The sequence below is a fragment of the Gymnoscopelus microlampas genome, assembly GCF_963454915.1.
Source record: "Gymnoscopelus microlampas genome assembly, chromosome: 13".
Taxonomy (NCBI): domain Eukaryota; kingdom Metazoa; phylum Chordata; class Actinopteri; order Myctophiformes; family Myctophidae; genus Gymnoscopelus; species Gymnoscopelus microlampas.
The window spans coordinates 30,209,353-30,223,789 of NC_139950.1; the positions used below are offsets into that span (position 1 = coordinate 30,209,353).

At 40.1% G+C, this 14,437-nt stretch overlaps 2 protein-coding genes across 2 annotated transcripts in view; both read left to right on the forward strand.

Annotated features, from left to right (window-relative positions):
• Positions 1 to 14,437, forward strand: part of nrg3a (neuregulin 3a) — a 484,032-nt gene that overhangs the window by 466,527 nt on the left and 3,068 nt on the right. Inside the window, exons 8-9 of the mRNA XM_084076078.1 lie at positions 3,628 to 3,743; positions 7,502 to 7,684. Coding sequence (XP_083932204.1) covers positions 3,628 to 3,743; positions 7,502 to 7,684 — 299 coding nt within the window. The remainder of the gene's footprint in view (positions 1 to 3,627; positions 3,744 to 7,501; positions 7,685 to 14,437) is intronic.
• The window catches only part of adss2 (adenylosuccinate synthase 2), a 463,865-nt gene that overhangs the window by 243,933 nt on the left and 205,495 nt on the right, over positions 1 to 14,437 (forward strand). The gene's annotated exons all lie outside the window — the stretch shown is intronic.

Consider the following 14,437-nt stretch of genomic DNA (forward strand, 5'->3'; position numbering starts at 1 on the left):
ATTAGTGCAAATGAGGCCAAATGTGAATATTGGCTGGTGCTTATGTGAGATGTGAGTCTGGCACCCATTCCTGTCCTTACATCTCCCATAAGCACCAGCCAGCCAGCTACTGTAGACTGGTGTAGTCCAGTCCAGAGGGCACTGAGCAGGAATTGTGAGCAGAGGTGGGTAGTAATGAGTTATATTTATCAGTTACAGTACATTTACTTGAGTGACAAATAAATTGTACAGTACCTGTAAGAGTAATTCTTATGGAAAACATTTGTGAACTAGAAAAGGTCCCCCCCCGAGCACAGGTCTCCGCCAGGTCAGGTAGTTTATTGTGGGCCAGCAATGTTCGGAATTCGCCAATCAGGATGGAATATGAAAAATCAATGACTTGATCACTTGACTATAGATATAAATGTGTACCAATTTGCGTGATGTTTGAAATCGGCCTCCTTGTGGCGCTATAATAGGGAAATGTTAAAAAGGTGGTATTTGTTCCTCAACGTAGTGCGAATGTGCGTGAAAAGTTTCATTGGAATTGGACGCTGCGTTCATGATTTGCGGCATGTTGTTCAAAACGGGCCGCTCCTGCAAATTCGATCGGATCGGCATAACGTAGCCGGGCAGCGGCCCAGACTTTTTTTAATAAGAGCCCTTTGAGTTCCTTATTTCTTTCTTAAAATATTACACCAAAGGATTTATCATTACTCAGGTCCACGGTGGATAACTGCAGTAAACTGGAGTAATTGGGAGTTTCCACCTGGTTTTAATAAACAACAGCATTTTGTCAACAACATTCAATTTTGTATCTTGGGTGTTATTAACGTCAGTATTTTCCCTAAGCTTACAGCCTAAATAATCAGAATGGACTCGCATGAAGTGATAGAAATCTGAATGCTAAATGTGAACATAAGAGCTTTGGATGAGCAACAGGCTAAACTTTTAGGCAACTCATACAAACTTTTAAGCCATTTTTAGTTGAGCCGCAAAGCGTTTACAGAACTATTGTACTGACTGTATTATGCTGACTGTGTGTACTGTATTACACACTGTGACTGTGTCTCGCTCAGTCACCCACAGAGATGAGCTTAATGACTAGTTAGTCTGCCTGTATGGCTCTTGGTCTATCCTCGTTTGCGTTTCACATGGGTTTACACTGTTCCCTAAAAACATCACCATTTTTTTGCCAGAATGTCTTGATGTGTGCTTCTTGCATAGAGGAAGTGACTATTTGATTCAACTATCAGTGCATTGTTTGGTGAGATATGTACAGTACATAGACAAACGAAGGCGCATTTTTGATTTTTGATTTTAATCTCTCTGTGATAAAATCCACATCTGGAAAAGCTTATTGTTTTAATTAATTTCATGGTATTTCTACCTAGCTTGAACCAGTAGAGTGTAACAGAGATCAGGATCAGGAATGCTATGTGGCAAAGGCTGTGAGCCAGTATCAGAATTCACAACGGTATGCATCCATGTTACACCGCAGGCTGCTTCCACAGTGCACCCCAGTGAAGCCATTTAAATTTAAGTTATGCCTCTGTAATAATCTTATCAGATTAGGTGAAGGCTCAGTAGGGTTGCGTCAGCAGTCGACAATTAATGAATTTATTGCGCATGGATGAAATAGCCAATTAACAAGAGGGCAGATCGCTCGTCGGCCGGTACTGTATGAAGCCACCGGCAGAATTCCTCCACACTCCAGCATGATGGTGTGGCGGTAGGCGGAGTAGATTTTAATAGAGCCCCATTTAACTCCATTTGGACTCCTCTAATCAGGTCCCACCAGTCAAGCTAATGGCCACACTGTATAGCTATCAGGAGCGTGCGAATGTGTGATACTGTATTTTCTTTACAACATTGATATTCTCCAAATGCTCTGATAATTAGCAACACAAACTCTTATCTATGCTTAATGGATTACGATCATACAGTATAGCCTATGATACAGTGCATCATAAGGTAACTGGCAAAGAAAGCAAGGAAAGTGAGGCAACACCTGTGACCTGTCCCACCTCAGGCAGCTGAGGAAATTCACTGTGTCAGAGAAGGTCCTGACATCTTTCTACTCTGGTACAACCCATGCAGAGCATCCTGTCAGGCACCAGATCTATATGGTATGGATTATGGAAAGAGCTTTTCCCAGCTGTGGAAGGTGGGGAGGTCGCCTGAGTGCACCATAGATTCAGTTCTCTACTGTCCCTGCAGGGCATAATATATATATTATATACCACAGCAGGTGCTTGAGTAGTGCAAAAATAAAATTGAAGGACAAACATCATCCTAGTAACGGACTGTTTGTGATGATGCTAAATGGAAAACGGTGGCAGTGTCTCACAGCCTGGGGCTCAAGGCTCAGAAAGATTTATTTCACTGCGGCTGTCAGATCCCTGAATGAGGACATGGTAAAAAAGAAAAGAAATAGAGGGCATGGTCAAAGAACAAAATATAATAAAAAACAAATTAATCCAGAGAAGCTGCAGAGAATGTTACTTGCACATGTACGTAGACAAGTGGAATAGATAGTGTTGATGTATACTGTATGTGTGCTTCTGTTTCTTTGCACATGTGACACTGCTGCTAAAGATATACGCCTTCTGCCTTCTGTTTTGATACTGCTGCTAAAAGATATTGTACCTGTATTAATATATGGGCATAAATAGGACACAGATGGGTACAATGGGTAGGCTCCTCTAACACCGGGTACAATGTGTAACAGGAGTGATTTAACATTGATATTAAGTTTGTCAAAGTGCAGTAAATTGACAACAAAATGTACAGTTTAGATATCTTATTTTATTCCATGCTATTTTCTTAGCAATACTGGCCTCTTCTGGTTGAGCTAAACTTCCATTCAAATATGCATAATGATCATATACTTTTCTTTCCGTAGACATGCTACGCAGATTATAGGAGATGGAGTTGTATATGATGCCTATGCATAGTTTGACTACATGTTCTGTCTCAATCAGTTGGATGAGCAACAGGCTAAACTTTTAGGCAACTCATACAAACTTTTAAGCCATTTTTAGTTGAGTCGCAAAGTGTTTACAGAACTATTGTACTGACGGTATTGTGCTGACTGTGTGTACTGTATTACACACTGTGACTGTGTCTCACTCAACTGCCGACAATAAATGTGTGAACTGAGATCAAACACTATGGGGGTGACTTCTGAGCAGCATTCAAGAAAGAGGGGTTACAAATGGGTATTGCATGACCGGGTGGGGCATGCATTTCCAACTTGCATTGTTCTCGAATTGCATCGTTCCGACTTGGGTGGTCCCAGAGAAGGCTCCTGGGTTCTGTGTATAGTGATTAAAAAAGGATCAAAACAAGAACAAAAACACCGTACTCCACAAGCTGACAATGAATCTATTAATATGTTATCTCCCTGAAGTGTAACAGCGTCTATGTTACATAAGCAACCCAATTTTGTCCATAACTTAGTTAAACATATATTTTCTTTTTCCATTTTCTTAACTATGTCTGCCCAATCTTCTATTGTGAGAGGATCAGTAAGCAACCAATAGCTAGTGCAGTAAAACATTGTTCTAACGTGATTGCTGTAGTATTGTTATTGTTTATGTTTTTTTCTTAATGTAGTTTTTTTTTTTTTTTATCTTATTCTTATAGTACTGTAAGCGGTCCTCCCAGTCTCGTGAGGGTGCTCTCTGTGAATCCACCTTCGCTCACTGCAATGTTAACAATACCACGACCAACACCTCCAGAGGCCCGGCAAAACATCACAGGTAAGGCAGGAATGCAGAGTCACAGACATGCAGATGCATGCCTACACATACAAATGCACACGGGTAGGTGCATGCACACGTGCACACACAATGAACAATGTCTTATACCGTATATGTAAGGACCTTTCATTGGCCACATTCATAATTCACCCTTAACCCCACCCTTGCAGTCGTGAGCAGCAGCAAAAGATCCATCTAGGGAGGATGTTTCTCATCTCTATTTTTGCAAGGGTTATCTTTCCAAAGGTGGAATGTAACTGTACTAACGTAGACATAAACTGGCATAAACAACCACAAATTCTCACAGACAAGTATAATTGTCCGCTGCACACAGCCAATGTTCAGAATGGTTGGCTGTCATACAACATCCCGTAGAGACAAGAGAGTGCTGGTGATTATTATAGCGATATGCAACTGCAGTGTCCCTTCTCATAATCAGCTGGGACGCATTGAAGAGAGAAATTGAATTATCCAGGTTATGGTGCAGCCAAAGTTAATTGTTGATTCACGGAAGAATGATAGTAATTATAATTGGAGCTATAAACACAATACACATATCTCTTACATGGAAGAGATGAGACAGAGAAAACATGAAACTGCACCTACAGTATGTATACAGATTTATGAGCCAGAGTAGAGTCTAAATCCAAAGAAACGTATTCCCACCTCGATAAAGGTATGAGGTTTGTTGGGCCATGCTGTACTGTGGAGCGTAATCATTAGCATTGCACTGCAGAAAAATATGACACCTAGTGGTTGTGAGCACTCACTTTGATTGGAATTTTCATACAAGTCTTTAAAGTAAGTTATAATTTAACTAAAGAATTGCAATGAATGCTCTAGTAGCTAGATGCATATTTTACCCTTCCAATTAGTATTAACGTTTTACCTCCATACAAATTTTGCCTAGTATTAGGCAACACCCTGCACATTCTTTCTGTTACAAACAGTCGCACCAGGCAGCTGCCCAGTACCACTGCAGTTTTCTACTGTTGGCTACTGAAAGTAAGGGCCTTACTCAAGGGGGTCTACTTACCGACTTACTGGTTTTGGCTGGCAGACCTTTGCCCTTGTCACAACAAGTGACATGCTCAGTGGGTAATCAGGGTTAATTTATTTGCAATTGCATCTTAAGCATGCATTCGGATGTTGTTGTCAGCCAACCAAAGTGATATTGTGTCCCAAAATAGCTGAAGAGAAACTGAGAGTTATTCAGGGTTGGGAAATGACTTGTTTTAAAGCCTTTGTACATCATGCTGCCAGCTGCTGCCACTGTCACCAGGGCTTACAGACATCATAGCTAAGGGACTGCTGTTTTTTTAAACAGCTTCACTTCTTCTCAATGTTTAATTTAGTATGAATGAGGGCTTGGAGCCAGAAAGGTGTAAAAAAGCTCTTGATTAACTCTATATAACAGGAAAATTGTGACACTTTCTATGCAGCCCATGTCTAGAATTCATTACTTATAATGTATTATAATCTTCTTATTACGCTGTATAATTATTGTTATAAGAGCTAATAATACTCATAATGATTTATACCAATGATCATACATTACAAAGCATTTTATAGTGACATAAGTTCAAGTATGAATGCATTTTAATCTGCTTATAACACTGTATAAGTAAGATTTTAAGCACGCAAGTGTAACCGGAATAGTGGGCCCCTGAGAACTCTGGGCACCTTTTTTTTAGCGGCACCTAGCGAATAACCCTGTTGACTGCATGCGGAAACAAAGAGAAGGTAGAACTGATTCCCACCCTAACGGCTACCAACTCTGAAGAATGCAGCCTTAAAGGAGAATTCAGTCATTTTAGATGTTTGCTTTGATGTGTCACTAATCACTCATCAACATACAAAGGGCCGTTGAATTTTTCCAGAGAAGCCCCTGTTGTCCATTGTGGAGACCCCTTCCACTGGCATGATGGAGTAATGTGGATAAACAAAACTCGCCTATTTTAGCAGCTCCAAAGTTTGTTTTTTGTGAAGCTAGTCCTCGGTGTTGCCAGATTCTGTGAGAGAAACAAGCAACCAGCTCCATGTCGTTCTGCGTGAACGGCAGCTCTTAAGGGACATTCAGTGCATGTTTGAGTGTCAGTACACTGCATAATGAGGATTAGTGGGGGAAAAAAAACTTTGGAGCTGCTAAAATAGGCGATTTTTGTTTACCCGCATTACTCCATTGGTGGAAGGGGTCTCCACAATGGACAACAGGGGCTTCTCTGGAAAAATTCAACGGCCCTTTGTATGTTGGTGAGTGATTAGCGACACATCAAAGCAAACATCTAAAATGACTGGAATTCTCCTTTAATATAAGATCATACAGTATATAATTTTACCAGATGCCTAAGTGCCTAAACGTACAGTACCTGGCCATGATAAGGACATCCTACTTTATGTCCCTTAGTGAAATAGTGGTTGAATGGTATTGTTGGGGCTGACTTTCAGGTCAAAATCCTGATTCCATGGCTTGGGAAATATTTGCTCCAATAAACGACCTACTTTTGTGTTACAATTGTTGTCATTGCTGTACATACAATCTTGAGCCAGTACCACAAAAGAAATATGATTGCTATTGTTGTCTCCGCCAGGCCGAAAGGCATGGCGAGAGAGTATGTTTTACCCCCTGTCCGTCCGTCCGTCCGTCCGTCCGTCCGTGTGTGTGTGTGTGTGTGTGTGTGTGTGTGTGTCATTCTGTCTTGTCTGTGTACAGCTAATCTCTGGCACCGTTGGCTTGATCGCAGCGAAACTGTGCACACACAGTCCCTGGATGCCAAAGCCGAACCTCTGCTCCAAATTTTTCACATGGGCCTTTTATAGCGCCACCAGGAGGCCGATTTGTGCAAAACACTTTTTTGAACAGTACTCCTACAAATTTGGGCCAAAAATCCCCCAAATCGGTACACAGTATCTCTATAGTCATTAAAAGAAACGGCTCATTTCAGATTTTTCATATTCCATCCTGATTGGCAAAATTTGTCTTTCAAAGTTTGCAGGAGTACTCTGTTTCGAACAAAATGCCTCAAATCATGAACACAGCATGCAATTTCCGTGAAATTTTGCACACACATTCCCATTAGGCCGAGGAAGAAATGCCATTTGAAAATGTTCAAATCAGCCTCATGGTGGCGCTGTTACAGGCCGATTCGTATTTTTACCTATAACTGCACCGATCAGTGTAAAACTTTGTATGCACACTCTCTAGAGGCCAAGGACAAACCTTTGCCCTGCATTTTTCACATTTGCCTTTTATAGCGCCACCAGGAGGCAGACTTATGTAAAACACATTTTTTTGATATTAAGCCTTCATATTTGATCCAAATTTCACGCAAATCGGTACACATGATCTCTATAGTCAGGTGATCAAGGCGGATCTGTTTGATTTCTCATATGCCATCCTGATTGGCTAACATTGACATGTAATGCTTGCAGGAGTGGCCCGTTTTGAACAAAATGCCGCAAATCATGAATGCAGCGTCCGATTACGGTTAAACTTTGAACGCACATTCACACTATGTTGAGGAACAAATGCCACCCTTTTAACATAGGCCTGTTATAGCGCCACCAGCAGGTCAAATTTAGCAAAACACATTTTTAGAACAAAATGCCTCAAATCATGCATGCAGTGTCCGATTGCCGTGCAAGGCCTAGGAATAAATGGCATCCTTTTCACATTCGGCTATTATAGCGCCACCAGGAGGCCATAATAACCTACCTGACCTGGCGGAGACTTGTTTTTTTGTTTTGTTTTTTCTCAGAAGTAGCTCCTTGTCCAACAGCCCAGACCAGAGAACTCGGCCAGCTCATTGTTCAGCTCCTCGCAGAACCCCTCCCATTACCAGAGGAAGGCTGAATCCGATTGGAACATCCAAATTTTCGGGCCCCGCCTACCAACATCTCCAGGAAGTCGAGTCATGTGAAAAGGACATTGAAGCACAGGGGTGAGGATGTTATATCTTGAGTAAAAACATTGTAACAAATGTTTTGCCCTAACCTATCTATGACTGAATGAAACCCCCCTTCAAACACTATTGATGACTGACAGACATGTTTTGCTATAACTTTGTCATTAATAAAATAGAATAAAAAGGTAATACATTCAAGATTTTAGTTCCCTGGTTCTAGTTCCCTGAGTCGCTATTAGCTTCTTATTTTCACTTTGCAAATTGTTTGAGCGATTCAGATGGCTAGCCTCCTGCAGAGCCACACCGTAAAAACAGTTAAAACTAAAAACTCCCTTCCTCATCTACTTCCATCTTCTTCATCCCTGTATACAGTAAAATGCTGATTGTAAATTTTACTATGAGAGAATGTACAAGTGTAAGGGTCCCTTTGGTTACATTTGTACACTCTCAGATTTAAATGAACACTCAACACTGAACATCTGTCCACATTGAGTAAGTGCACATACATCTGAGAAATGCAGGTGACTGTATGCTGCTGACAGCTCTGGATTTCATTTCAACAGTGGAAATATCAAAGACTTTCATTTGTTCAAAGAAAAAATAAATTGTTGTTTCAATGTCCCCACTCCCCCTCTCTCTCCTTGTTTCCCAATCTGCAGAGCAAAGATTAAAACAAAATAAGGTCACATTATGTTGTGATCTGCAGCACAATGGCAGCTGTTCAAAGAAGTTGCCTTGCCTGGCACCGGTGCTTTGAATGACAGGATATGGTTTATCTACATCTTTCTCTCTTTATGTCTGTCTGCCTGCCTATATCTATATATATATCTATATATATATATATGTTACTGGTGACCTAATCTGTAGCACATGATACCTTGCACCAGATCATCTTATTCATGTATTACTGTTGTAATAATATTATTCAGCATTTCAAGATTCTTTATTGTTACATCCCATTATACAAGCATAAGAGAGTAAGCTTCTTGGTTTCGGCTCCTCGACACAAATGATGTGTTTGGTATGTGTTTAAATAATATATACATCGTTTATAGAGCAATGTAAGTTGCTTTATGTGTGTATAAAAGGGAAAATGTATGTGTGTAGTTGTTGCATTTTTATGTATGTGCGCGCGCGTGTGTGTGCGTGCATTTGTACATGCGGGGTGTGTGTGTGTGTGTGTGTGTGTGTGTGTGTGTGTGTGTGTGTGTGTGTGTGTGTGTGTGTGTGTGTGTGTGTGTGTGTGTGTGTGTGTGTGTGTGTGTGTGTGTGTGTGTGTGTGTGTGTGTGTGTAACGTTCAGTCAGACAATAGGTTGCTAGTTTCCGTTGTTCATATGCCTGGTTACCTGGTGGTAAAATGTGTCACCCGAAACAGTACCTTGTTGGGGTGGCTCTGGGCTTTGATAATCCAATTCCTACAGGCTTTACGGACACACCATTCATTCTACAGTATATATCCCCAGTAGGGGGTAAGCTCACATCCACTGGATGGAGGGAAGCTAACATCCACTGATGCTCTATAGTCTAGGGGCTGTCCATTTCACCATTTGCAGCACTGATGCATCCAGTCAGGATGATCTCAGTAGTGAGCCTGTTCTCGTTAGCAAACGTACAATGGCTTGTAATGGTCAAAAAGTATATAGTAATATCGCGAGATTGCCCTCGTTTTTATTTTTATACCCAGATATAAAAACAAAAAGAAGGATATAATCTTGTGATTACATGTTGAGTTTAAGTCATAAAATGAGTACTAGTTGCTGTGCCACATGTAGTGCTCTACCTGTATCCCTCCCAGCTGTTGTGACAATCACCCCACGTGGTAAGTACTTATTTCACAGGTTTTGAGCCGGCAATGTGATTAACCAGTGATTAGCTTGAAGCTCTTGTCATCTTACTAAGGAGAGTGTCTAGCCAGTTTGTTGGTCCTTTGTTCACAATTCTGCTTAGTGACAGCAGCACCTGTAAAACCAGCCTCCCAAATCTTATTGAAGATTTTATTTTTATTTTTATAGAACCGTGGAGAGAGCTAGGTAAGAGACGGTAGAGCAGAGAGACATGGCCGATGCAGGGCATTTAGCTGGATTCCATCCAGTGTTGATTTCGTTGACTAAAACTATGACGAAAATCTTTCGGCGACTACCTTTTTTCACTGACGAAAACTAAATAAAAAGAAATAAAAACTAAATAAAAACTAAATAAAAAATAAGCTACAATGACTAAAACTACAAAGACTAAATATACTGACAATTTCGTCAACAAATAAAAACTAAACCAAAATGTTAGTGAGGGACTAGTGGAGAGAGATCCAGTAGAACTAAAAGACAAGTCATTTTATGGTTGGTTGCGCTCGGGTGTTGCGCTCTGAAAATAGCAGATCTACAAGCTTGTGAGCTTGTAGATTGGCTATTTTCAGCATGCAACCAAGTGTAAAATCAGCCATTACGACGCCATCAAGGCACCGCCAAAATACATTTTAGTCGACTAAATCAATTGTTGATTTAGTTGACTATAATCTTATGATATTTAGTCGACTAAAACTAGACAAAAAGTAAAAACAAAATCAACATTGTTTCCATCACAGGACTTCACCATGAGTTGAGTCACTAAGGTGCCCCCCAGAAATGAGTTCTCACCAGTAGTAGGGGCTGCTAACCACAAAAAATGGCCAAATCGTTACGCGGCGGATAAAAGCACCAAATTTGATACAGATGTCCCTTGGGTCATCCTAAAACATCCTAGAAGGGGTGCCCAAAAAAATCTTAAACAGGAAGTGAGTTATGGACAAAATTCAAAATGGCCACCTAAACTGTTGACCGTTGACTCAAAAGACACCAAAAGAATCTCCAAAAAGCATAAAATTTGGCACATATGTCCCTTAGGTCATCCTAAGACATCCTAGAAGGGGTGCCCAAAGGAATCTAAAACAGGAAGTGAGTTATTGACGAAATTGAAAATGGCCGCCTAGTGTTGTCGATTGACTCAAAAAACAACTAAAGAATCTCATAAAAGCATACAATTTGGCACACATGTCCCTTTGGTCATGCTAAGACATCCTAGAAGGGGTGCCCAAACAAATCTTAAACAGGAAGTGAGTTATTGACAAATTTTAAAATGACCGCCTACAGTGTTATCGATTGACTTAAAAGACAACTAAAGAATCTCATAAAAGCATACAATTTGGCATACATGTCCCTTGGGTCATCCCAATACATCCCAGAAGGGGTGCCCAAAAAAATCTTAAACAGGAAGTGAGTTATTGACAAAATTGAAAATGACCGCCTACAGTGTTGTCGATTGACTCAAAAAACAACTAAAGAATCTCATAAAAGCATACAATTTGGCACACATGTCTCTTGGGTCATCCTAAGACATCCTAGAAGGGGTGCCTGAAATGATCTGAAACAGGAAGTGAGTTATTGACTAAATTGAAAATGGCCATGTACAGTGTTGACAGATGATGCAAAAGACACTCATAAAAAATAATCTCATAAAAGCATGCATGACATTTGGTACAAATGTCCCTTGGGTGATCTGAATGCATCTTAAGGGGTTCCCAAAAAAGGTTTTAATAGTCTCTCAATGGAAAACACTCCTCCCCCACGGGCTGCACTGCTACAACATTCAAATCGAGCAGTTTGCCAATCTGGCATTTGGTCCAGAAGCCTGAAAGCTATGCAATCTCTACCATCTCCTGACAAATATGGATGGATTAAAGTCGCTGATTCGTGGACACCTTTATGGACACTCTTGCCAGAGGCTGCCAAAGTTTGTAGAGAACTCAAGTGTGGCTGCAAAGCTGAGCCCTTCTGTTTGAGAAAGTGTAGATGCCGGGATGCTGGGTTACCTTGCAGAGCATTATGCCAATGTGCTGGTAATTGCGAAATGGCACACATGAATACATGTAGTTACTAAACACTAATCACAAAAAACAGTAATGATCAAGAAGAAAATACATGAGAAGATAGAGTGTAAAACCAGCAAGAAGATGTAGAGTGCAAAATAAATAAGATGCAGAGAGTAAAATAAGAATATGCAGAGTAAGATAAGATGCAGAGTAAAATAAATACGAATATGCAGAGAGTTAGATAAATAAAGAAGATTCAAAGAGTAAAATAAAAAAAAATATGCAGAAAGTAAAATAGATAAGATGATGTAGAAATGAAAACAGAAGGTTGATGTAGAAATGATAGTCTGCATAATATGCAGACTGCCGTGGTCAACTGTTTAAACAGCCATTTAGAATTTCTTCAACATGGTCCCTTCCTAAAAAGTTTAATAAACAAGCAAACAAACAAATAAATAACCCCTTCTAGGATATATTAAGAAGCACTCAATGTACGTACCAAATGGTACACTTTTATGACGTCCCTTTATGTTTTCTTTTGTGTCAATTGCTTTAGGCGGTCACTTCCTGTTTAAAACCTCTTTGGGCACCCCTTGTAGAATGCGTTCAGATCACCCAAGGGACATTTGTACCACATTTCATGCTTTTATGAGATTCTTTAGGTATCTTGCATCATCTTTCACACTGTAGGCGGCCATTTTCAATTTAGTCAATAACTCACTTCCTGTTTCAGATTATTTTGAGCACCCCTTCTAGGATGTGTTAGGATGACCCAAGGGACATATATGCCAAATTGTATGCTTTTTGGAGATTCTATAGGCTTTTTGAGCCAATCGCCAACAATGTAGGCGGCCATTTTCAATTTTGTCAATAACTCACTTCCTGTTGAAGACTTTTTTGGGCACCCCTTCTAGGATGTCTTAGGATGACCCAAGGGACATGTGTGCCAAATGTTATGCTTTTTGGAGATTCTTTAGTTGTCTTTTGAGTCAATCGACAACACTAGGCGGCCATTTTCAATTTGGTCAATAACTCACTTCCTGTTTCAGATTTTTTTGGGCACCCCTTCTAGGATGTCTTAGGATGACCTAAGGGACATGTGTGCCAAATTTTATGCTTTTTGGAGATTCTTTTGGTGTCTTTTGAGTCAACGGTCAACAGTTTAGGTGGCCATTTTGGATTTTGTCCATAACTCACTTCCTGTTTAAGATTTTTTTGGGCACCCCTTCTAGGATGTTTTAGGATGACCCAAGGGACATCTGTATCAAATTTCATGCTTTTATCCGCCGCGTAACGATTTTTCACTTAGCAGCCCCTACTACAGGGCCCTTTCTGACGCCTGTTGTCTGCCACATGTGTGTTGTGTGCTGACACAACACACACATTAACCACTTTAGCCGTATTTTATAAAATAGGCTATTTGAAAATAGCCGATCTACAAGCTCGGAGATCTGCTATTTTCAAACATTTTAGTACTTTTACTTTTGGTACTTTAAGTACATTTTGATACCAATACTTTTGTACTTTTACTCAAGTCAATTTTGAATTCCGGACTTTTACTTGTAACAGAGTACTTCTACATTGCAGTATTGATACATTGCAGTAATGTACTTAAGTGAAACATTTGAGTACTTTTCCCACCACTGTATAAATTAAGCATGACCCTTACAGAATGTCGGATGTAGAATCCTTGCTCCAGGTCAACATTAGTGAAGTCTGTACTGTACACGTTAGACAGTGTTCTGTCTGTAAGCTGCCAAGGGAGGGAGATGCCACTGATCAACAGAAAGTGTATTTAATTTACGGAGGATATGTGGTTTGACCCAGTTTCATGGAGCGCCACTGCTGTACTTACCTGTACAAGCTAGCAGCACACCAGACATAAGAGGCCTAGTGGCTCCATCTGAAGATAAGCTCCACATGACCTACATACAGTACAAACCACATTTTAGCGGTGATACTCACATTTTGTACCTAAGCAAAAGTGTCAATACCCTATTGTAGAAGAAATAGTCTGTTACAAGTACAAGTTTGGTATTCAAAATTTACTTGAGTAAAAGTACAAAAGTATTGGCATCAAAATCTACTTAAAGTACCAAAAGTACTCATCATTATGCAGAAGGTCCCATTTCACAAATAACAGTTTTCAAATGTATTAAAATCCTTTGAAAATAGCAGATCTACAAGCTCACAATGTGTCGCAAGCTTGTAGATCCGCTATTTTCAAATAGCCAAAGTATATATAGGGCTAGCCAAAGTATATATAGGGCTGAAGGGGTTAATGTACAAGGTAATAGTAACTAAAGTTTAAAAATAATTGTTGTGGGGTAAAAGTACAATATTTGCCTCTGAGATGTAGTGGAGTAGAAGTAAAATTATAGAAAATTGGAAATACTCCAGTAAAGCAAAAAATACCAAAACATTTTCCTCAAGTACAGTACTTGAGTAAATTTACTTGGTTACTTACCACCACTGCATTTTAGAAAGACAACTCAAACATAGCGTATGTGCAGAATAAATATGATGAAGATATATGAGTGATACTGAGGAACAGACAGTAAGAGAGTCCAGCAAATGGGGCACCGGGGTTAAAATTCACATTAAAATGCATGAAACCAGAAAGATGGATGGATAGACAGAGAACTGGACTTCCATCACTCACTATACACCTGTACTCATGAGACAACAAGAGGTAGGGCGTGCAAAAGGCAGGTGGAGGCTGAAAGATTGACAGACAGCCAGACTCGACGAGCTGACTGGAGAGAGGAGCGTTGTTCGGCGGTACTGTAAGGGGGTCTCGGGCAGTGGTGTAAAGTAACTAAGTACATTTACTTAAGTACTGTACTTAAGTACAATTTTGAGGTATTTGTACTTTACTTGAGTATTTCCAATTTCCAATACTTTTACTTCTACTCTACTACATCTCGGATCCAAATATTGCTTT